Genomic DNA, 26,252 nt, shown 5'->3' with positions numbered 1-26,252 from the left:
ATCTCTGAGCTCCGGGCATCCTGGCATTCAACGGACAGTAGAACTGGTGCGTAACTCCTTTTGGTGGCCTAGTCTAATTAATGATGTTTCTATGTATGTCAAGTCTTGCAGTGTGTGTGCTCAGTCCAAGACACCCCGTGAACTCCCAGCTGGTCTCCTTGAACCTCTGCCAATTCCTCAGCGCCCCTGGTCTCATCTGGCTGTGGACTTCGTTACTGATCTACCCAGTTCCAATGGCTACACCACAATCCTGGTAATTATTGATCGCTTCTCTAAAGCATGTCGTCTTATCCCACTAAAAGGCTTACCCACAGCAATGGAAACTGCACAAGCATTATTTCACCATGTTTTTCGTGTCTATGGAATACCTGAGGATATAGTCTCGGACAGGGGTTCACAATTCATGTCTCGTGTTTGGCAAGCTTTTTGCAAGCAATTGGATATTAATGTAAGCTTAACATCTGGCTATCATCCCCAGGCTAATGGACAGGTTGAGAGGCTGAACCAAGAATTGGGCCGTTATCTCAGGTCTTACTGTTGCCGAGAACAACAACAACGTTGGAGTGTCTTTTTACCTTGGGCGGAATATGCACAGAATTCACTTACTCATTCTTCTACAGGACTCACCCTCTTCAAGTGTGTTCTAGGTTATCAGCCTCCCATGTTCCCTTGGTCTGGACAACCTTCTGAAGTGCCTGCAGTGGATGATTGGGTCCGAAGAAGTGAACGGGTGTGGGACAGCGCCCATGTGAGGCTGCAGAGGGCAATCAGAGCCCAGAGGATCGAGGCAGACCGCAGGAGGCGTCCCCACCCAAACTACCAGCCGGGTCAGAGGGTCTGGCTTTCGACTCGAGATCTACGGTTGCGGCTGCCCAGCAGGAAGCTCAGCCAACGGTATGTAGGCCCATTTCGTATCTTCAGACAGATAAATCCAGTAACCTACAGGCTGGAGCTTCCTGCTCATAATCGTATTTCTCCTTCCTTTCATGTATCCCTGTTGAAACCGGTCCACCCTGCTTCCGGCCCCACTACTGAGGAGAGGGAACCCCCTCCACCACTGGACATTGATGGAGCTCCGGCTTACCTGGTAAAGGAGATTTTGGATTCCAGGCGTCATGGGGGCCGGTTGCAGTATCTGGTGGACTGGGAGGGCTATGGTCCTGAGGAGAGATCATGGGTGGCCGCCAAAGACATCTTGGACCCATCTTTGACCCAGGAGTTCCACTAGGCACACCCTGATCGTCCTGCACCCAGACCAAGGGGACGGCCATGAGGAACACCTGGAGGTGTTCATAGGGGGAGGGATTCTGTAACATCTGCATCTGCCATCCTTTCCTCCAACCACCAGAGGGAGCCATCTCCCAAGTATTGAACACGGCCGGTTCTTCTCGCCTCTCTTCCTGTCTACACTTGTTATAAGGCATATTGTTTGTGCGTTATGTTGCGAAGTATTGCCAATTTACACCTGTCTCTACCAAGCGTTTCATCTACTCCTGACTGTTTGCACGTTTACATCTCTTTGCCTGTTCCTGACCACGTCTTTTGGATTACCCATTTGGATGAGTTTACTGATTGGACTGCTGCTGTTGTTACCGACCTTTTGCCTGTTGTTTGACCACGATTTCTGCTCGATATCTCTCTCTGTGTGTGCTGTTGTGATCAATAAACCTCTGCACATGGATTCGAATACTCAATCGAGTCAGTCTCCGTTACAACATCATACATAAACCAGGTAAGACTGATTATCTATATTGTGTAAAACTTATTTATAGATTAAATTGTATTTAATATATATTTAATGTCAAAACTATATTTATACTATATTTTTTCTCAGATAATGTTTCCTCTTTTCCACAGTATCCTACACACAAGACTGGGTCAACTGATCTTCAGAGATTATAAAACAGTAACAGAAGTTCAGAAGGTTGTTGCAATCTTTTAATATCCATTTTTTTTTATTGTTTTACATGTTCAATATCTTCTGTTACTAAAGGTCTTTTGTCTTTTAGGCAAGATTTATAATGAGGCTATGAGGAAGAAGTATTCGTATTTTCATCCTGGGAAGGCCCAGCTGAAACACTCAGTCAAGGTTGTGGGGAAAAAAAAAAAAAGCCAAAAGGAAACAAACACTAAGTTTAGAAATTGACATGAGCACAGGTCAGTTGGGCTCGGGTGCGGTACGCATGCAATGTGAGCGCTAACTATGCTGGAGCACGGAACAGTTACTACTTTTTTGTGTGCGTTACTGTCATCATTACGACGGCAATTGATATTCAGACTTTTTAAGAAGAGCCTGTAACTCTTCTTAAAAAGGCTAATAGATTGTAATGAGTATTTTCAGTGGTTACATTACTGTTGTTTTGCAGGAGACAAGGTCAACTGAAACAAACACAGAAGGACAGAAATAATGGATCTCAGTGTAAGATGAGGAAGATGTGGATTCACGCAGGAGCTACAGTGAGGACGAGTCGGCTGGGAAAGATAATTTCATGTTATTTCCTGCCTTTGTTTGAAAGTTATAATTCAAAGTAGATGCTATATTTATTTTTAAATGTTGCTTTCTGTTGAAAATGTAAATATTGTTTTCCAGCTTTTTATGTTTTATATATTATTTACTATTTTTCAACTAATCTATTATTGGTTAAATAATAGATCTTTTTGATCTGCCCACCTGTCCTGCAACCAATCGAATCATTCACTTGCAAGGGTTTTGGGAGGGATACATTTTAAACAAAGCCAATCAAATCATTCACATTAAGGGTTTTGGGAGGGATATATTTTAAATGTAACCAACAAAGTCACTTTCTGTAAGGGGTTTGGGTGGGATAAATTTCAAGTTTACCAAAGAAATTACTTTTGAAGAAAGTCTGGGGAATAAATGAGGAATAAATGCAAGACATATAAAGTATAGTAATTATAAGATTTACAGTCACAGGATCTTTATTGGAAAGGGTTTGAACAATGTTTTTCATGCATGTTCAATGAACCACAAACAATTATTGCACATGTACCTGCGGAGACACTAACTCCTTAAGACACTAACAGTTAACATGCAGTATAATTAAAGTCACAGTTACAGGATACCAGTATTTTACAAGATGTAAAATAAGTCTCTGATGTCCCTACAGTGTGTATGTGAAGTTTTAGCTCAAAATTCCCCACAGATAATTTTTTATAGCATGTTAAAATTGCTACTTTTTGGGTGTGAGCAAAAGCATGCAGTTTTTGTGCGTGTTGTCGTGGAAATTCCCAATACTAATCCGACTTCACCACTGACAATTCAAACAACCTCCAGTTGTCAATATAATATATATAATACTCAGTACCAATACAGTACTATAGTACCTTCGAGGTAATTCCCATCCCGAATATAATACAATACAATACTACAGTACAACAATACTACAGTACCTTCGAGGTAATTCCCGTCACGAATATAATACAATATAATACTACAGTATCTCGAGGTAATTCCCTTCTCGAATACTGAGTATTACAGCCTCACCCCGAGGGTGACTCTATAGTCTTTCAACACTATCACTGTCTCTGCTGTGGTCTTTTGAGCGTAGAATCTTTAGTACTTCAATTCCTTAGCTGTGCAGCATATACCTGACACGACTTCCAAGTTGCTTTTTGCAGAAATGAAGTTTTATTTACGGCCGGGAGGTCACTCGTCACAACAACAGAGTGAGTCTCAATGAATAGAAAGATACATGCACATTTAAGTCTTACAGTTGAGTAAAAATCAATGTCTTCATCACTGTGATTTGTTCTGGTGATTAATTTGTACTGATCTAAGCTAATCATATGACAGGTTTTTGACCTGAGCATCCTTAGAAATATTTTATGTCAACATGAAATGTACAGAAAATGCAGACTATCACAGTGTCCCTTTAAATTCAAATGAGCTGCTTCTCCCAGTTCCCTTTCAAGAAGATGGTGAGGCTTCAAGATCTCATGCAAAAAAAAAAAAAAAAACACAAGAAATGTCTGAAACTGTCTGCAGTGGTTTTCAGTTTGAACCGGAGTTGGACAATGATGCCTGCAGAGCAAGAGATATGCTGCATGGAGATAGAAAAGGTATAGTTTAGTTTTATTACGGTTATAAATTATGCAGTTACTATAATTATGCTGCTACTTTTCAAAGTGATGTCACTTTGCCCAGGATCTAAAAACAGCTTGTTCTGAGACACTACTAATTATTTATGGGGACTAAAAAATGGGTTGGTGGATTTTTATCATTATAAGGTGGTTGTGTACACACACTGCTGACACACATTTATGTTCAAACTGTAAAAGTGAATTTTGTATAATAGGTGCACTTTAAAGCAACTGCTGCCACACCAGATACTAACTGCTACTTTTCATATCAACCCCTTTTGATCAGGGTCTCATGATTCCATTTCTGTTCATCAAATGTCTGTGATTTTTTTTTCAGTTTGTCTAAATTGTTGAATCTTATTTAATGTTCATACACATATTTACACTTTAAGACATTTGCTGGAAATAAAAGCAGTTGAAATTGAGAGACACTGAAATGGCTGAATACAGTGTGAACAGATTCTGATTCATAAACAAATGACTCGTATAGAATCACACACATACAGCTTATAACTTGCTGTATTAGGCTTAGACTTAAATCAGTGTAGTTACTGACTGATTGTTTATGTGACAATGTGTAGCTAAAGATACACATCATGAGTTTTGTCTGTATTATTTTATAAAAATGTAATGAATTAATAAGTTAGCATACGTTTTTTGTTTAGTATTGTTATTTAATATGTATTTATGACCAGGCCCGTCACAAGGGGGGTGCGAGGCACGGAATGTGTTATATCACGCCTATAACTAGATAGGTTATTAAAGGATGGTTTAGTAGGCTATTTTATTAATTAGTTTTATATAAACGTGCGACTAAACTATTAATGGCCTAAATGAATGACTACTAGAAAAAATCTTTAGTCGGGGCAGCTCTTGGCACAAGGAACCACTCAACTTTAAATTAAAATGCTATGACATTACAAAAAGTGACAGTAGCTGCAAATCATGTCATGTATGCGTAATGAGTCAAATGTTTTTATTTTATTTCATTTCATTTGTTGCTTTTATTATCAACTTATTAAATATAACACACAGCTTGTATATAATTGCTGAAAAAATTGTGGGGGTGCAGTGGGCTGGAATTTACAAGGTCTTGTAGGGTTAATGGCCTGCTGTTAAAGTTAACATTCAAATGCAAATGCTGGCAGGGGTTTAAATATAATCAATAAAACTCTTGGACTGAAGTGATTAGGAAAAGGTTACTCTTGTTATGAACTGTTGCTCTGTACTGCAAGTCCAGACTGTGACACACACAGAGCTGTGGAAATGTCATACACACATTAGATGCTTCACATATTTACAAACATATTTAAGATGATTATTTGCCTCAGTTTTAGATTTCCAAAAATCCCTTTTGTAAATTTTGTAAAAATCCATTGTGAAAGTCAGGAATACTGGTGTCAGACTCACAGCACTGCATCTTCTCTTTCTTCTATCAAGTGGTGTTAAATAAGCAAATACAATGAAAAATGTGTATGAAAAATCACATGAATGAGAAAAAAAAGAAAGAAAAAAAAACCACAGACTGCATCCAAAAGCTGAAAAATGCTGCATCCTCAGGCAGCATACAGATGTAGGAAGGCAACGATCATGTCGCATTTTGTCTCCTGAGATACCTTCATCTGATCGATTTTTTGAAGGCAGCATTAGATCTATCCATCACTGCCTTTGATGTCCCACAATTCTGTGTATTTAATTCCATGACAAAATAAAATGACATCTGAAATTTGTGGTTGGTGGTCAGTTTGTGTGCAAATGTACGTTTCTGAACTTGTTTTAACTTTTAACTTAATTTCTAGTGAAAAATTAGTATTGTAGCAATGAAATATTTGCTTAGTTATCACCAAAGCTCTCTGTTCAAAATCAGTTTTGTCAGGTACCTTCATGCACAAATGCTGCATTTGAAGTCACTGATAGGGCAGCAAGGAAACAAGTCAGTTGCCTAAACTTCCGGACACAGCCATACTGTCTGACTAGGCACTACATTTAGTAAATAACTTACCTAGAATCGCCCTCCCTGTAACAACACTCTGCTTCCACAAAAATTATATCTTTAATTATGAAGGCAAATACACGCATATGTTGTCTTGTGTGAGTTTGCTACCATTGATGCTACCTCAACTCCTTGTAGCCTACACTTGTTATTGTGGTGCATTATGGGATTGAATGAGCACTCAACAATGTCCACTATAGTTTAAAATGACTGTCCCCTCAAATAGTGCCCTAGGGTATATGGGGCGATTTCTGACACAGCCCAATATTTCAAATGGATGGTTCAGGATCTGTCCCAATACTCATACTTGCGGTCTTGGCCACATGAGAGCGTGTGCATGCAAAAGGAAGTGTGTGCATAAGACTGTCCCAGATATGAAACAATGCCAAAGCTTTACATGTGAAAAGGGTCATATCCGGTAATATCTGGTCATGATAAACTGCCATGTAATTTCAGGTTTGCTGGATGTATGTGGAAAAATCCTGAGCCAAAGTACACAGTAAATTTCCAGAAATACCCAATTGGGGTACATGGACATGTACAGGAATTCATGAAACTTCATAGACATACATGGCTGAAACACTACTGGGTGTGAGAATTGATGGCTGTCAGGTGTGAATTAAGGCATTTCATATGTTAAAGACCGACCGTTAAGGTGCTCCTGTGTTCTTAGATGGAGGGAGGGGTGTGAGCCAGGGAAATTTCACAAAACAGCTCAACAGTCTTAATATGATTTAACTCAAATATAGCTAACTTTATCTTCTTTTTTTATCATGTAGAGAACATCTATGTATGATTCATAATTTGAAGGCATCCTCTCCCTATCTTCATTCTTCTTTCCATATCATTTCACAAAAAATAAGACCTAAGTGAGGCTTTTTAAAGCTTATCCAACTATGAATGAATGAATGAATGAATGAATGAATGAATCATTTGTACAGCTCTTTATTATGTAGCTTACTATTGTACTCCCAAAGTGCTTTACTGTCATATCAGGAGCGAAGTCTGATTAACAATACTGATAGGTTGGCAAGAAAGCAGTTCAAGGCATTATAGATTTATATTTGTGATTCCAAAGGTTTCTTTATTTTTTGTATGAAATCTGTGGTGGACCTTAATTGTGACATTTACTTACAAATCATGCAAGACTGTATAGCATCCTTAGTAAAAAAATAAAAATAAAAAATAAAAACTATTTAAAATATATTTATTTCATACTAAGTACACTTCAAATCCATTAACATTTATCACTTAAGACTTACTGATATAAAATAATAATTAAAGTTTATTTGGAGTATTTCTTTATTGCACAATGCACATTTCTTAATATAATGCCTAAAAAGTTTTTAATATCACTATTAATAAGGATTGTATGATCTTTGTATAATATTAATCTTTAAATGCAAGATATTTAAAGTGTACCTAAAGCATACTTGCAATAGTTCTACTTCAGCACAATCAAATATACTTAAGTATGCCTGCCTGCCTGTTTGGTTTATATTCATTAAACTTGGTGTGTATTGATATTGATCTGTTCGTCTTTGTCTGCCTGCCTCAACTGTGACAGTACACTTAGCACAAAATAGATGTATTTGAAATTTTAGTATACTTTTTTTCACTAGGGATAACTGTCATAATGAATGCAACAGCTTGATTTATTGACAGGTAAATTGAGTAAACATTGCAGGAAAATAGCTGTGATGTACACAAACACATGAGACAATACTTAGTTTGGATGAATACAGTCTTTGTTTTGACAGGCAGATGATGGTGGAGAAGAGTAGATACGATGGAGCCGAAAATGCTGGAACAGACGATGGATCAGAGGATGGAGCAATCGTGTAAGAAACCACTGGAATATCTCAACAGAAGTCTAAGGGAGTCTATGCTTGTGCATTGACAATGTCCTCCTGGGTATAAATATAGTCATTGATGAGAGAGTCAAATTAAGTCAGCTTAACAAAGCAGCTTCACAATAATACACAGAAAAGCAACAAAATTAATAATACAAATTTCATCAAATATGAAACAAGTTGAAATTCTGCTGTAAAGCAACTCTAGCAAGACAATAGTGTCATTATTCAGCTCAATTGTGCAGGTTATGTGACATACCTGAGTATGTTTAAGAGTAAGTAAGCGGATAACCTCAACTTTCGGTTCCAAAAACGGAGGTAACTTTTAGGGTATGTAAGTAGCCATAGCAACTTGCTCTCTGAACATAACCTGCTCCGGAGCAGGTTATGTTCAAGGGTTAGTGTAGGAGCCATTTTTGAGTTAAGGTTAATCTATTGCATAATCTATATGCTTTTGGAGCATGGATACATTTTGTTAGATTAGGGCCCTTTATTTTGTAGGGACTTTTATTTTGACAGTCGGTGAGAATGTTTGAAGATAAAGATGGCCGCCTCTCACCTTTCTCAAACAAAGGAACATAGGAAGCTGTTGGAACGTATTTAGCATACAGTTCTTTACATCGCTATTTCACTAAAGAATCTATATTGAATTAATTGAACCGCTGCTGAACACTATTTGGACATTATTTTTGATATTAAGTTGTGCCTTCTTTAACCATCACCCTTTTCAACCACTTACCAATCGTTTGTTGGATTACTGGAGTCCATGCTTTGTCTGTTACTACCAACCTACTTACCTGTCTGCTGCCTGTCTTGCTTTGATCACCTGCCCTGTTCATCCATCGACTGGAACTCATCTCATCCACCTCAAAAAAGGTACAATTTAAGTTTCTATAAGTTGGATAGCTTGTCAAAGATGCTAAACAATACGTCCCAACTAAGAGTGGTCCGCCACTACAGTTAGTTAGCTTAAGAGGAATTCAGATGTGTATTATATTATCAATATGGTTATATTAATGTATCTAAATGTGTTATATAGTTACAGTTATATACACAATGTTATATTATACAATATATAACTGTTTATTCAATTCTAATATATGAATGTATTTTATTGTCATCTCACACATGGATCTGCTTTTTATCCTTTATAACAGGACATTTTCTATGCTATAATTTCTATAATAAAATACATATCATATATGTGATATCTTATTAAATAATTAGCATCAAACAATATTAAGAATAAAAAATGATTGCATAACCACCCAATAGGTGGTGATGTGCACCAAGTAGGTTATGTAAATCGCCATTAAACAAAAGAAGAAGAATGAAGTAGAATGGCTCGCTTTTTCTTAGCGTCTGTTTCCATGGTGAATCATCGATTCGTCGCTCTGTTGAGAATGTCTTGTGTGTTAACCCGGAACATACTCTGGGTTGGCTGAACCTACTCCCGGACGTATTTTTGGAACCAGCATACCACGAGTAAGCAAGGTTTGGGTTAATCAACTGAGAGTTCAGGGTATATGTGACAGCAAGTTAACCCTGCTTTCTGGAATACACTCCTGTTCTGCTCTGCTCTGCTCTGCCTCAACAAACATCCCAGCAACTGAGTTCTGCAATGCATCTGTGTTTGTGCATCTACAGTCCTGCAGAGCTTTAACACCTGAATAATTTAACACCTGAACTAGCTAATTGTTACGGTCACCATCATGTTCTGTTTGTTTTGGTTTGCTTTTTGTCACGTGTTCCTTTGTTCTGTTTCCCGCCACATTCAAGCTGTGTCCAAATTCAGGGGCCGCGCACTTCGAAGTGCGTGAAAGGGGTGGGGTTTTGGAGTGGAGGGTTGCCAGGTCTGTGCAACAAAACCATCCCAAAAGTAGCGTAATCGCAGCACAAGTGTAAAAGTATCCTAATTCGAGACGTGGCAACAATGAGCCGAGCGTCGTTACATGGCTAACGGCTGTGTGACAGACAGCTGATGTTTGTGTGCATTTATGACTTTATGGGGTTTTGACATGCTTCACTGCCGAAGACAATGGGAGACTGGACCAAAATATGTATGGTTAAACTATGTAATGTTAGTTTTATATCGTTAGCAACTAGTTAACCTTGTTTGTTGTTGTGTTAAATGAAATGTTCAGTTGTTTTAACTAAAATAAACTTGCACTGACATCTTAAAATATACCTGCTGAGCATGACTATTTGTAACAGGTGAGAATTTTAAAGCTATGATCACCAAGCCAAAATTTGAATGGACCATAGATCTGTTTTAGTATGTTCAAATATTTCTGATTTTTATATAATACGCTCCACCAGCGTCTGCCTAATGAAAGTGTACACAAATATTATGTTTTGTTCTGTTTTATATACTGATGATTTAAAATGTGATCCTATTTTTCTGATGTTAAATCTAAGTTCTGTTGTATATAGTTGTAAAAGGTACTTTATGTAATGTAGCTTTAGAACGATGTATTTAATGTAAAAACATTTAATTTACATGATGAAAAAAAAAATATTATATAGGCCTACTTAAATTTTTTTTTATTTAAAATTACATTTTTGCATCAAGTTGCATAAAAGAAATAAACAATGAACAATTCTCTTTTATTTACACAAAAAAATGTTTAACAGAAATGACTGACTCATTTATATGAATAAATAAATTAATAAATTACATTACAAATACATGTATACAACTTATGCATTTGCTAACTTAACTTAAAAAAAAAAAACTGTACAGAAATTAGGCGGTTTCATTGACAAAGTGACATTTAAATAATATTTATATCGACACATTTTTATGCACTGTATCCACAAGTTTCCTACGCCCCATGAGGCCTTGCGTGGGAGCGTCTTCCGGTTCGAAGGAAACAAGCTGGACGTGACACTCATTCATTCAACATTTGACAGTCATTCAAGATTTAACGATCCAAACTTGCGAACGTTTGTTTTTTACTTAAAGATTTAAGATTCCAGCATCAATATTTGAACAATGTTTTACAATAAAAAAGTGTTACATTAATAGTAATGTATTAATTTATGTCAGGAGTGCAGATCAATCATGCTAAATCTAACAGACCTATTCAGTTGCGCCTGCTTCCATTTATTTACGATCACGAGAATGCACAAAACAACTCCACTAAGGCTTTTAAATCCAAAGGCTTACACATTTAGAAATATATTGATAACATACTCTGTTTACGTCACTTTTCTGAGCATTTATTTTCCTCTAAATTATGCGATGATTGCAATCCGAGGATGTTAGCGCGATCTCTTGTCTATCTATCCTGATCCTTTCAACCAGAGCAACAGAGGGAGCTCATGAGAAGGCAACAGGAGTTATGAGTTATACGAGTTAACCGGAGTGTGTGAATCTGTGAAAGATATGCATTTGTCAGGAATCAACAGGCACAGGGAAGAGACAGATAAAACATTAAACTAAATAAATACACGATTATAATCATATAAGAATTGTCTTCGTTCCTCAAGCAGTCTCTGATATTTTCCATAAACGTGTATATTTATCGCAATGGTTAACATCAGTAGCCTTTAGCAGCGCATATATGACAGTGGAAACGCGACTGGCTCTGGCACGCACGACACGTTAGGAGTAAAATACCACATCATAAGGCTTTGGTGCATCAGTGACAGGTGAAGTACAGACAGCGGGTTGTTCATGTATTGCAGGGTCAGGATGCTCTAGTCATGCAGCAGCACTTTTGTGGAAGGTCAGTAAAGTAAAGGGCAATTAAGGGCACGAAAACTGTTTATTGTATTGTGATATTATTAACTAATAAATGTACTACTGAAATGTTGTCCCTGAGCGCCGTAACGACATCTCTCATAAAGATTTGCAACTTTGCAAAGTAAACAATGATCCAAAAAACACGTAGCCTCTTCGCTAATTAGCACACTAAATACCATTGGTATGCTACTTCCGCCGCCTCACCGGAAGTTGTACCCACGTTCTCTTTTACAGTAGCGGCCCGCGGAAACAGGTGGATTCTGTTCTTGAGAAAACGGGGAAAAAAAGCGTCCTTTGAAGTGCGATTCACCGCGGCGCGAGGAGGGGTGACATAATTCGAGAGCGACATCAAGTGCACCCTCTCAGTTTCCCAGGGGAATGAAGCACCGATCTCAAGACACTTCGCGGTCTACACTATTCCACAGTTCATTGCGCGCCAATGACGACAGGAGTTCAGGTGTGAATTCAAATAAATGTAAGCAATGCCCCGGTTTCTCCAATCAAACTAATATCCGTGATGTCCAAGTCAGTTCATAAATGCGCAATCTGTCTCTGAGATGGAGTGCAGTTGAATAAAATCCTAAACTACTGTACTTTAAATTCAGACTTAAATACAGAGTAAATGTAAAAATATTAATGTATATATTTTCCAAATTAACATTTCATATAACATAAAAATACAAACAAACAAGGTTAACTTGCTAAAGATATAAAACTAACATTACATAGTTTAACCATACATATTTTGGTCCAGTGTCCCGTCGTCGTCGGCAGTGAACGTGTTAAAACCCAATAGAAAGTCATAAAACTTTAAAATGCACACACAAACGTCAACTGTCAGCTGTCAGTCAACTGTCAGCTGTCAGTCACACAGCCGCTAGCCATGTAACGACGCTCGGCTCACTGTTGCCATGTCAGGGATTACACTACTTTTGGGATGGTTTTGTTGCGCAGACCTGGCAACCCTCCACTCCAAAACCCCACCCCTTTCATGCACTTCGAAGTGCGCGGCCCCTGAATTGGGACACAGCTTATGTCACCATGGACACTCGTTGGACCACGCCCCCTTGTTAACCTGTTAAGCTTGTTTGTGTCAGTGTATTTAAGTTCCTGTCTGTGTTCAGTTTGTTGGGTCTTGTTTATACTTGGATGTGTTGGTGTATGCTCTGCGCTGGAGTCTGTCCCTGTGTCTCAATCAGCTCCCTAGTTCAGTAGTCAGGGCACTGACCAGGGAGTCGGCCATTTTAAGGGCTGTCTCAATCGCAGAATCCTTCCAGGGCACTGAAACGTTCGCTCCCTGAAAAGTCCCACAATGCACCGTGAAAACCAGGGAGCATCGATGCTCACTATGCTCCCTTAATGGAAGTTCTGAAGCGCGAAACTTGAATCACGTGAACCAACTCACTACACATAACAATACGTGATAGATGTTTTTAAAAATACAAACCGTTATTTTATTATATTTCAGCATAAACATACATCGCTAGACAGGTAATGAACATAATCTAGCTAACACTTATAATTTATTCACGGCTGAAATGTTGCACGTAAGCAAATAATTAATCATAATGTACTTTAAATAACATTACAAGTAATGTCAGAAAATATCATCTCTGTTGTTGTTCATAAATACCAGTAGTGATCAGGGACGTGCACAGGAATTTTGAGGGGCAGTTGCTCTGACCTAAAAAAAGGGCTCTCCCCTACCAACAACCCCCCCCCCCCAAAAAAAAAAAAAAAAACTTACGAGCTATATGAAGGACTGAGAATAACCGTGGTATAAGCGGAATAATTGACTCCGCTTCGAGTCGTGACCGAATCACCACCTCAGGTGTGCATTATTTTTCTAATAATTCAACGGCCCGTCGTCAATTATTCCTTACTTGAATCACAGCTTAAATAGTGTTTTGACATCGACAACCCAAGTGCATTTTACCTCAAACTTGCGTCTAGTTAACTTTCTAAAGTAGCAATCGCTTCTCGGGTCGACATTAACACACTGACAAAATTATATTCAGAATTAAAAATATTTTTATACCACTTTTTAATGTGTGATTGTGTAAAGGTTTTCATGAGACACCAACCTTTCGCGAACTTGCTTCCAACACTCGTTCTGAGGCGCGGTGTGCACGGAGGGGAGGGGCTTTGCGCGCGCGAGTATGTGAGAGAGACGCGACGCAGGGAAATGAAATGCAGCTGAACGTTTGCTCTATGAAAGAAATTGACAAAGACGAAAACTAAGGACATTTAATCTATAATTTTATTTTATTTTAGTTAGTTTTGCCAAACACACATTACAGTTTTGGTTAGTTATCGTTTTTTTGTAATGCCTCGTTTTTATTTTTATTTTAGTTAACGACGATGTTTTTTCCCACCTAGTTTTCGTTTTTTCGTTCGTTTTCTTTAACGATTATAACCTTACTCACCTTTCTGACAACGTTAAGTCGTCTCATCCGACAACCGCGACAATCTCCTTCTAGTGCCGCTCATGCAGGCTCAGCTCAGGTGCCGGTCGCGTGCAGCGCTGCAGCCACGTAAACAGAGTTTGCCCTTCCCCTACTGACTTTCACTTTAGGACGGATGCCCGAATATGGAAGTGAATGAGGCTTTGCGATTTTTTTATTTTTTATTTTTTTTTATCTAGGCCTACGTGAAATTCTGCATCCATTGTATGATTTCTTTATTTATTTTTTCCACCTCGGAAGGGCAAAGTGAGTCGAGAAGGGCATATGGGCAGTTGCCCGGGCAACCTGAGCAACCCCCCTGTGCACGTCCCTGGTAGTGATGTTGTACAATGAGGACGTTGTCACGTCGCCGGAAATAGAGTGATAAGTGTCCCAATGTGTAGTGAACCAGCATCTTTTACTGTCCTTACCAGTGCCCGAATTCGTGTACACGATATACTGATTCACGAGCTCGGGAGCTAGGGAACTGATTGAGACACACCCTCAGTTTCCCAGGGGAATGAAGCACCGATCTCAAGACACTTCGCGGTCTACACTATCCCACAGTTCATTGCGCGCCAGTGACGACAGGAGTTCAGGTGTGAACCAAATAAATGTAAGCAATGCCCCGGTTTCTCCAATCAAACTGTAATATCCGTGATGTCCAAGTCAGTTCATAAATGCAATATCTGTCTCTGAGATGGAGTGCAGTTGAATAAAATCCTAAACTACTGTCAGGGTTGCCAACTCTCACGCATCTGGCGTGACACTCACGCTTTCAGCATCAATCTCACGCTCTCACGCACACGCAAGAAATGTCACTCCAAAATCCATTCTTCTCCCCTCTCAATCCGTTACTTTCTGTTGATGACTAGATCACAGCGTATTAATGACAGGAGAGGAGTTTAAGGCCCACAGCTGTTACATCTCCCTACAACGTTCTCGCTGCAGTATTCTTTGATCGTTGATTGGCTGAAAACCTTGCACCTGATACGTCAGTTGCGTGTGAGAAGTTCAGAGAGAGTTCGGAGCATAGGTTCGGAGTCGGAGTCGGCACGTGTGAAAGTTTGGAAGACAATCAAGGTAAGCAAATAATAAAATGGTGAGCCTTGTCACTACAGACGTAGCCTTGCCTAATCAGTCTGTGTGCCGAGACTAAGTTACAGACTTCAACTATAGTTGCAAATGTTGTCTGACGTGCGTTATGATGTGGGCTAGCTAAATTGTTCAATAAAAATAGTCTCATGTAGAGTCCGAAATTAACACCCGCCGAGAGAGAGAGAGAGAGAGAGAGAGAGAGAGAGAGAACCCCGGCCGCGCGCGCGCACTCAATATACAGAGCGGCCAAAGCGTCAAACTTTCCCGTACTTTCTGACAAGCGTCTTTTATGGAGTCAAATTAATGCCTTAAAGTTTTGCACAAAAATAAAGTTTTGCAAAACACAAAAAAAGAATTGAGCAATAAAAAAATGTTTTGCAAACAAAAATAAAGAATTGCAAAGGAAAAATAAAGTATTGAGCAGAAAAAAAATAAGTTTTGCAAACAAAAATAATAAATTGCAAAATAAAATAAAGTAGTGCAAAAATAAAAATATAATCAATTACAAAAATCAATGACAGCTGTAATCCTATTTTATCTTTGCCACATATTTTTCATGCTCAAACCTACTAAATCATTTGCAATGCTCATTTTATTCTGCGTTTCAGTCAAGCGTGCGCTCACGATACTGGTTTTCTTTTGCGCTGCACTTTTCTGTGCGGATCTCTTTATGGCACTGGTTTGACGTGGGGGTGGAGTCAAGAAACGGGGGCACGCCCCCGCGAAATGCATTGGAGGGGAACGTAATCAGCGACAGGTGAAATAATTCTTTGACATGGTTAAAAATAATGAATGGTTTGTTTTTGTTGGTTTGTTTAGCATATGTTGTCGCCAATTACGACCCCCTCCAATGCATTTCTTATAGTAATATGACCTGTTGTGCTCTGTCTCACTGCCTGTATCCACTTTTGTGTCCTTAAACATTCGTTTTTTGGGGTCGACAGCTTATAAAAACTTATTTCTGGGTTTTTTAGCTTGTTAGCTGTACACCTTGTCACACAGCAGCTTTTAGGCATTGTTCTGTTTTTTTGTAATGAGTCAGAAAAGACAAGGAGGCAGCCTCATGCATTACAAAGTCAATGGAGACGGTTGTTTTTTTTGTTTTTCCCCCGGTGGGCATGGTTTTCAGATTATAATAAATGCGCTCTGTCTCTATGCTTGATCTGTTCTGTTGCGATCTGCGTCTCCTGCCGATGACGTGTTTCGCGGGGGCGTGCCCCCGTTTCTTGACTCCACCCCCACGTCAAACCAGTGCCATAAAGAGAACCGCACAGAACAGTGCAGCGCAAACGAAAGCCGGTATCGTGAGCGCACGCTTGACTGAAACGCAGAATAAAATGAGCGTTGCAAATGATTTAGTAGGTTTGAGCATGAAAAATATGTGGCAAAGATAAAATAGGATTACAGCTGTCATTGATTTTTGTAATTGATTATATTTTATTTTTGCACTACGTTATTTTATTTTGCAATTTATTATTTTTGCTTGCAAAACTTATTTTTTTCTGCTCAATACTTTATTTTTCCTTTGCAATTCTTTATTTTTGTTTGCAAAACATTTTTTTATTGCTCAATTCTTTTTTTTGTTTTGCAAAACTTTATTTTTGTGCAAAACTTTAAGGCATTAATTTGACTCCATAGTATGTCTTTGACAAAGCGGCCAGAGCTTCTTTGCAGCTCAAGTCGGCGGCGGTGTGTACGTAACGTTACAGTTAACGCTCTATTTGAAGAGTTTCGTTGCAAAACGAGATAAATCCGTTTTTAACATTTTTGTCAAAACATGTTTATTATTATGTTATCATGTTATTATTTTGTTTTATGGTGCTACTTAGCTGTATTTTTTAAGTTATGAAGGTTTAAATCAAAACAAACCAACTGCAGTTGAATTGATATTAATTGGAATGCACAACCAAAAAACAAGATTTTTGAAAAATTAAAAAAACGGATTTATCTCGTTTTGCTACGAAACTCTTCATTTGTTGACGGCGCTGAGGAAAAAGGATATGTGAAGCTCCTGCCACTGGAAGAAGCGGTCGCCGCCCATTTGTGGCCGCGCAGAACGTCTTCAGCACTCCCGGATCGTGCACACTCCGCCGCTGGCCAGGCGAGATAGGTATAAACGGAGGTCGGAGCTAGATGCAAGTGGGTGGAGCAGCTGCAAGTGGGTGGGACATTAAGCCGCAAGTGGGCGGTACAAACTAATAGAAGATTTTGATTGGTTTGTTTAATGTCATGTAATATTGTTTACGCTCCTAGTGGCGATAGCGAGTGAATTTGGTTGCGATCCGTCAAACAGAAGAAGAAGAAGAAGAATAAAAAGAAGACGAAGAAGAAGCTGTCTGTCAATATTATGTGTTTTCAAACAACTAGGCCCTACAATCTGCTCTCCAGGTTATGGATACAGTAGACCATAAACAGGTAACGTTAATGTAACTTAATTGCATGTCAATGTATCTTGTTAACGATTTGAACTGCACTGATTTATAAACTTCTTAGCGTTTGCAAATCGATTTAGGATAATTTTCTAAAGAATAAGGTACATTTTCAAATATATTAGAACATATCTTCTAACTTCCTAATCCACAATGTAACATAATTAAAGCATGGTTTAAATAACATGTTTATTTAATAGTAATAGTCTGTAAAAAAAAAAAAAAAAAAAAAATGTGTGATGTTTAAAGTTGTTATTGTGTTTTAGGTTCACTTTTCAGTAAGAAGTGTTACTGACACACTTGAGGCATACCAGTGCCTCAAGTGCACAAAATTTCATTGTCCTCTTTGTCCCAGGGACAATATAAAATTTGAGGACAGCTTACAGGCAACTGGCCACCTTCAGTCTCATTTATCTTGGGTGGTAGTACATGAGAGTAAGTCATATTATTGTTGTTATGTTTACTACAATTAAGTATGCATTAACATTTGTTAACATTATTGTAAAATACATATTTCAGGTTTCAAAATCTATAAATGTCATCACTCTTGTCACAAAACAGCGCATTACCACTGTTTTTATTGTGACAAAACAATAATATGTCGCACTGACTTTAAAAAACACCTGCTGAAGCATGTAAGTGCAGGTGGACAAGCCACCAGGAACATAGACAAAACCAAGGGGGACGACTCACCCACAGTGGTTCATGGAGCAAGTGACCAGCTGTCAGCAATAGCCAGCAAACAGAGGGACCAGCAATCCAACGTGGTTCATGGAGCAACTGATCAGCTGTCAGCAATAGCCAGCAAACAGAGGGACCAGCAATCCAACGTGGTTCATGGAGCAACTGATCAGCTGTCAGCAATAGCCAATATACTACCAGTGGTCCAGGAGCAGGAGCTTAGACCAAGTAAATCTAGTCCCAAAAAAGTTTTCTGTCCAAAATGTAATGTGAGTATTTACTTGAAAAATTTACAACGACACATAAAAAGAAAGCATGGAACTGAAAATGTGGATATATGTGCAGATTACCATCTTGCCAGCCAGTGTGTAGATGCAAGTAATGGCATTTTCGCAGTTGCCCAAAATTTCCGTGGGCCACCTGTTCCTATCCATGTAAAGCAAAAACTGAGAGGACCAAGTGAATGTGAGGTGGATGATTGCTCTTTGTTTTATGATGTAGCAGCCAGGAGTGGGCATCAAGCATTTAGATGTTTTCATCTAAGGTCACTTGATTATTGTTCAACTCCGTCAAACACATGTCATCTTGAGGAAGACACGCTGACTGAGCTTGTAAAACAGAGATGGTTTACAGAAAACAAGAAAGAGATGTGTCTTGCACGACTAAAGGAGGCAACAAAACAAAGTGCCCCACTTGCTGTGGGTGTTCAAATTGGACCACCCAGAAAGCATTATGTGTCTGTCTTGGAGAACAAACCTTCATATTATAGTCGATTGGGAAGGGTGATGGTAATGTATGATGCCCAGAAAAACAGCTGGCATTGTCCCTGTGTTAAAGGACGAATTTCTTGTCCACATAAATATATCGCTAAGTGGTTTCTCTTTCAAACTAATAGACTTCTTTTCAAATCTGTCAAATCAACTGGAACAGAAGAGGACAACTTGGATGGTCATCAAGAAGGTGAGAAGGAAAGTCTGGAAAAGCCATTTGGACTTGGGAAAGAACTTCTGCAGAGAATTTTAAAGTACATCTTGGATAAAAAACGCTATCCAACAAACTTTCCTGAAAATCATTGCAGAGCAGAGTTTAATTTTCCCCCACCAAAGCATGTTGTGCCATCAGAAAAGTTTTGCTCTGAATGTGGTTATAACTTGCCTCTAAGTCAAGTCAAGTCAAATTTATTTATATAGCGCTTTTACAATTGGTAATTGTTTCAAAGCAGCTTTACATATTAGAAGCACAGAAAAAAGGGAAGTGGTTAAAAATAAGCTGTACAAACAAGCGTGGTAATATGTAACATATACAAGATGGTGCTACATTAAGCCAATGTCGGCTGACTCCCAGGGGTGGAAAAAACCCCCTAGGAGAAAAACCCAGCGTGCTAACACTGGGAAAAAAGTCCTAGGAGGGAAAAAACCCCTTGGAAGATATATATAATATATGTAAATGGATATGGAGATCAAAATCTGAATTATACATTTTTATTATAGAGATTAAAAATAGATTATATATAAATATATGTAAGCGGATACGGGGTGAAACCCATCTAAGTGAACCCATCCTGATCACATCAAAAGCTAAGATTGTGACACTGACATGTCTATGAAGGTAAGTGTTCTAATAAAATATTACAGCATGTTGCTATATTTATATTCATGTATATAATCATATAATTTAATTCAGGAATAAACACATACTTCAAGAAATGTCAAAGATGTGGAATGGAGTACCGCTACAAAGACTGGGAACATGGAATCCACAACTTCAACAATCACATTCTCATGAGTTTCCACTTATGTTTGTATTTAAGGGCTTCACTCCAGGTATGTTCACTGTACATTTATATATACTGTATATGATCTGAAATTAGGGAACACATTAACTATTAACTAGGTAGCGTATGCTTAAGTAAGGTAGCTGAAGTGGCTATGTTTAGGCAAGAGGTAGGGTCAAGGGATCTAGAATAGGATCATGCAGAAAATAAAATTAATATGACCTTTATAACTACTAACTTTTTATTATAAACCTTAATAGACCTTTCTTATAATATAATAAAATATAATATAACAATATGCAGGCTAAGCAACTATTAATAGTTAATAATAATAATAATATTACTTAATAATTGTGTGTTCCCTAAAAACAGGGACCAATATGTATTTAGAAACACTTCACAGTATGTTGAAATTTTGATTTTCAACTTTGATTCGTCTTTGTTGTGTTAACTTTTGTGGAAATGCATTTTTAGTTTTAGCTTATCAAGAAATAGCTTTTTAATTTTGTCCTGCAACAAAGTATATCACTAGTTTATATCTGTTTATAGACTCATAATGCAGCAGGCAGAGTTTTCAAAGCAATGGAACTTGCATCTGGTTTAAATCTACCTCCACATAACCATCTGTTTCATGGCTACCTACAATTTGAAGCATTGGTACAACATGACTACAAATATTCATGCATCAATTGCGGCTCTCATCCTCCTGTAATTATTATGGATCTTCATAAAAAGGGAGTGTTTAGTATGCCAGGTAACAGTACATACATTAAACCTATTCTGAAAACGTTTGTTTTTGTCTTTGTTTGTAATGTGAGGGTATGTAAAGTATGTTGGTTTCCTTCTGCAGTGAGTGAGGTGCCAGATCCAAACGAGTATACTGGAGAAGTTAATATAAAAGACTTCTGGGAGTCGGTGTCCTTGAATATTATTTCCCTTGGGTTTGTGAAGGGTAAGACATGGATTTTCTTTCTCATGGAAGTAAATTGTACCCTGCTCTTTTGAATGATGACCCCCTTTCAGACATACTGTCTTTACTGTTAAAATGTCAGCAAATTGCAGGTAACAGGTAACCTTTTAGGTAAATCACTACTGCCAATTTACCAGTAAATGAAGTTGCAACATAACCAGCAAATTACAAGGTCAATTACTGGTAAAAAATTGCTAGTAATTTACCAGTATTAATGTGTAAAAAGGACTACTGATAAACAAACTTAAAATATGTTCTAATATTTATTTCATTTGTATGACATTAGTTGGTTCTGGCCTTTCTTTTCTATGTTGTAGCTCTTATAGTCCAGGGGGTGTTGATTTCTTCAGTCATCTATAAACCTGGCATAAACTACACTTAGAATAAACTATGTGCTGGTCTACATTCTGATGGATTACATTTGTTTAGCTCAGTACTTGAAAACCACAACATCTCTGCCACTTGACAGCAATCGCTCAAGTTACCTTACCAAAAATTGTCCAAAGCACATGGAATACCTCTAAAATAACCTATATTTTGAATTTTTTTCCCCATGCAGCTGGAGAGGAGAATAAATTCATTGTTAAGCCAAACTTTGGTTTTTGGGCACCATGGATTGGACCAGAAACACGAAAATCTGATCTGGTTTTAAACACTGAGTGGGAAAAAGTACATCGCCCAGCAAAAAAAAAGAGCAGGCAGAGCTAGACATTGCTGAAGATAGACTTCTTGAGGAAGTCATGAAAATGAAGGTAGGGATTAATTATGATACAGTATGTGCTGTCTGTGAAACTATTAGAATTTTTTTTTTTTACTTTACAGGTTGATGATGTCAAGAAACTGTGCAAAGCTTGTGGGGTTGATCCATGTGGTTCAAAAACAGACCTTATTCTCAGGCTTCATAAAGAAATAAGGAGTAGGAGCACCTATGATAAAATCTTTGAGAAAGTTTGGGGTGCATCAGGTATGGAACCATAATCTTGAGTATGTTAATCCATCAGTTCTTTTCAAATCAAATTTTGTTAATCAGTGAAATCAAAAGTATTTAGCTTTTTTATTGTTGATGATTTTAGGAGGCTGGTCTACCGTTATGTGCCCATGTGGGGTTGTGTACAGTCTGAAATTCAACATGAGAGCAGAAAGTCCAAGAGACTATGTTGATATTTTACTCTCATGGCAACATTTACCAAATATTACCATTTATGATTTTGCCAGAGGTCTGGCAACTCATGGAAATCTGAGGGATCCGTTGGTGCTGCCATTTTCTCCACATGACGGAAGACTAATTAGCCCCACAGAAGAAAACATTGCTTTAGCAAAAGAAGGCAAGGTCAAGGTTAATCTTCCCTGGTTAAGAGAGCCACGAAATCCCCCAGATATCAATGGGCATCCTACAACAGGTAGTTCAGAGCATTATGTCCTATACGACAAACTGCATGAAACAAATGCTAAAGATCCCAAGGATTTTCTAAGAAGAACCGCCCTTGTGCCAGAATTGGCTGGGAAGGTTAACACCCAAGTGGTAGAACAATTTTTTTCCCAAATGGAGAAAAACAACTACTTTCTTAACATGATGTCTCCCAGCTCTCAGATCTTTCTAATTCGAAATATAGTCCACCATCACAACACGCTGCTTAACAGATCAAGGCTGGAGAAAATACAGAAGTCAATGGGAACTGGACAAACCTCCATTAACAAGAATGGGCAGCTTGTCATTGGTAACATATGTTGGTGTTTGTAACATGATATTTTATTATATTTATGCTCAAGCATCAACTATGATTATACTAATTCTTTTCCTTTTAGGTCATTCTCAAGATAGCTCAAACCTTGACCATGTTAAGGTTCTGCAAAAAGATGAGAGCGTTAAGGTTCTGCAAAAAGATGAGGCTGTTACTAAACTACAGAATGTGAGTGCTGACTTCAGTTGTTGGCAACATCCATTGAATGCAGAACTACAGGAAAAGGTATCAAATCAGGTTTATTTGTATAGTCTTTTTTACAATACTGTACAACATTTCAGAGCAGCTTTTCTGAAAATCATACTGTTAGGTCTAAAATATTTCATAATTTTTAATCATATTTTGTCAGACATTGATATACAATGTTAATGATATAATCCAACAAGATTTAAAATAGTAATGACAATAATAATAAAAAATAGTTAATATAATGAATGTTCTATTTGTGTTTTTCCTTTTTTTATGTTTAGGTTTCGTGTGTGCTGGATGAAACCAAGGATCTTAAGGAGCACATTGTACGTGTTTATGGTAACACGCTTACTCGTGAAGACTTCTTGACATTAGGACTACAGAATGACGTAGAGGGCATGGTAAAACAATAAAATAATGTGAACTCACATATTAGATCTGTAATTTGCACAGTCATATATATATATATATATATATATATATATATATATATATATATATATATAATATGTGTACATGTAATTTTTTTCTCCTATACAGATTCTGAATTCCTGTCTAAGGGTTATTGCAGAAATTGGATCTTTGAGGGTAACAATAGTGTTCGCTACCAAAACACCACATCTAAACAGTAAAAGTGTACATTGTGTTGCTTTTGTCATTGTGAAAAAAACAATGTGTAAATACCGTAAAAATATACTTTGTTACAGAACATTGACGTCTGGGTGACCAGCAGTTACATTTCTGTGACCTGGTTATCACCTCTGTCTGCAAATCCACTGGATCATTTTCCTGTAAGCTTTTTTTCTGTGCATATACTTTGTGTTATTGAACATTTATGACAGTTATGTGTGTAGATGCATTATATTCATACTTTAAAGGTGGACATTTGCAACAAAGATGTCATTTTACTTCCATCCTGGGTAAAAGGACATTGGATGATTGCTGTAAGTTAATATGTTCAAATTATTATTTAAAGCAGTGTTGTTATGTGGATCACATTAACAGTTGTCGCTATGCTATTTCAGTCCATTTCAAGTTGTCTTATTGAATCATTGCACAATAATAGGCATTTTGGGGCATTTTTCAGATTATGAAGCCAAAGCAGACACAGCTGTTCTTTCTTGATTCTCTCTGTGGTTCTGGTTTAAGTGATACCAGATACATGCAATTATACAGGTCTTTCAAATGTTCAACAGCAGTATGGTTGTTCTGTTTCAAACCATACTGCTTGTTTGTTTTTTGTTTGTTCGAATTAATACCTAAGAGGTTAATCAATGTTATTGTTTTTTTCTTTGCTTTCTTTAAGGTGAACGTGAAACTAAAATTCCAACTCATTCTACTTTTGCGATGCAAGACACACACACACACACACACACACACACACACACTCGCATGCACACATTGTTTTTGTGATTTGTTGGCACATTCCATAGACGTAATGGTTTTTATACTGCATAAAACGTATTTTCTATTGCCCTACACCAACCCCTACACCTAAACCTGACCCTCACAGGAAACTGTGCACATTTTTAATTAAAAAAAATCCCTCTGTATGATTTATAAGCCTTTTAAAAAATAGGGACATGCTGTAATGTCACACAATACACACCGCATCACTGTGTGTGTATATAATATGTAATATGTATTTTACTTGTGTATATATGCACTGATCAGTTGCTCACAGCAAGATAAGTAGAACTGTGTCAATTTGGGTTTCATGTTGACAATAAAATGTATGGTAGTTCAGTTTTAGACCATGCATATTTTTCTTTTTTCACTAATTGAAAATTGGCATTCAAACTTCAATATTCATAACCATGCTTATCAGCACTGTTGTTAAATTCTATTGTTGTTGTTGTTGTTGTTTGTCATTAATCCAGCCTGCCAGCCATGACACTGCCTTGCAGGCACTGGTATTTTTTACAGAACTATATTTTGCTTATCTTTATTTAATGTTAATTTACCTCTGTCTTTTTTGTTTTTAACTGATAGAGAGCTTGCCCAAAAAATCGCACCAGGACTGTGGTCAGAGACTGTCCTCAATGACATTACGGTGAGATTTTTTTTGTAGGCATAATATACTTGTGATCACAAGTCCTGCTTTTAATATGTAAGCCCCAAATGCATATGTTGTGTGTTTATCACAGCAGTTAATTTATTGTATGTTTGATTTCATCATTAGGATTATGGAAGACAAAGGATGTCAAATAACTGTGGAGTATTTGTCTTGATGGCAAGTATATGTAAATGAGGAGCAGAGAAGTGTAATCACTCGCAGTCTTTTACCCATTTGATTTTTTTTTTTTTTATTGTTTCTTTGAATATTACAGTATGCACTGTATGTTACTCTGGAGAATAAGTTTGACTTCACTGAAGTAAGTTTTAGCTTGTTTTTGTAGTTATATATTTTAAATACAATTCAACATTATACTAATTTATGTACACAGCCGAACATGAAGAACATAAGGAAATGGTGGTGTGCTGTCCTGCTTGACAATTTCTCTTTAGAGTAAGTGTTTTTGTGGTGTTTTTAAGAAACCTTTAAAGAAAAGAAAAAAATAATTCTTGTTCACTTGTATGCTGTCAACAGTTAATTCTGTTCAACAAGTCACTGAACAGAATGATACAGTGAATCACTCATAATACTCAGTAAAACTATATTCTGCAAACCCTGGGTGAAAGAAATAGCAAAGTGTTTCAGATAAAAATCATAATAATAATTATGATTTTTTTTTATGATTAAATTCTTTAATTGATTGAAAATATAGCAATAATTTTAAATTGTATTAATGTAGTCTTTAATGTGACATCTGTTGCTTACTGTTTGCTTTTGTTGCATGACAATCAATTGTGGAAGACATGGGAAAAAGAGAAAAAGAGCTGTTGCTGCTGGTATTGTCAGCTTTTCATATTTTGCAGATTTTTGGTTAACTTTTAAAAGATACTTTAATAATTGTATCACTTTTTTAAAAATTCTAATCCCCTTTTAGAAGAAGAATGCTCTACCTTTCTGCCTGAAACCATTGGCAGGAAAAAGGCGAAAAAAGGAGAACTTGGATATGAGGGTAAGAACTCTGAGCAAAGTACACAAACCATACTGTGTTTTAAATTACGTAACTCTAATATTTACATAGCTATAATAACTATGGACGACTTAATTTCAGCAGATCAAACACTAATTGGGCATTCTGCTTTCAACAATGTAAGTACAGTCAGTTTTGATGATTTAA

The 26,252-nt window shown here is 37.4% G+C and overlaps 1 protein-coding gene and 1 pseudogene across 4 annotated transcripts; both read left to right on the top strand.

The window, feature by feature from the left end:
- The first annotated feature begins 8,336 nt into the window (after window positions 1–8,336).
- LOC125255291 lies at window positions 8,337–19,628 on the top strand. Of its 4 annotated transcripts, none has more exons than XM_048170387.1 (4): window positions 8,337–8,823; window positions 17,491–17,652; window positions 17,933–18,101; window positions 18,186–19,628. In XM_048170387.1, exons 2-4 carry the CDS (start codon window positions 17,629–17,631, stop codon window positions 19,535–19,537), a joined length of 1,545 nt encoding a protein of 514 aa, XP_048026344.1. In that variant the 5' UTR covers window positions 8,337–8,823; window positions 17,491–17,628; the 3' UTR covers window positions 19,538–19,628. The 4 variants fall into 4 exon arrangements, with proteins under 4 accessions (XP_048026344.1, XP_048026355.1, XP_048026364.1 ...); XM_048170398.1 differs by lacking the exon at window positions 8,337–8,823 and adding an exon at window positions 14,523–15,222; XM_048170407.1 differs by lacking the exon at window positions 8,337–8,823 and having other exon boundaries at window positions 17,215–17,652; window positions 18,186–18,616; window positions 18,693–19,628.
- A 130-nt stretch (window positions 19,629–19,758) lies between these two features.
- On the top strand, window positions 19,759–25,907 carry LOC125255283 (annotated as a pseudogene).
- The last annotated feature ends 345 nt before the right edge of the window (window positions 25,908–26,252 follow it).

The sequence above is a fragment of the Megalobrama amblycephala genome, linkage group LG2 (genome assembly GCF_018812025.1).
Source record: "Megalobrama amblycephala isolate DHTTF-2021 linkage group LG2, ASM1881202v1, whole genome shotgun sequence".
Lineage (NCBI taxonomy): Eukaryota > Metazoa > Chordata > Actinopteri > Cypriniformes > Xenocyprididae > Megalobrama > Megalobrama amblycephala.
Note: the sequence above shows the minus strand (reverse complement) of the source record. Positions and strands in the feature narration are given on the sequence as shown.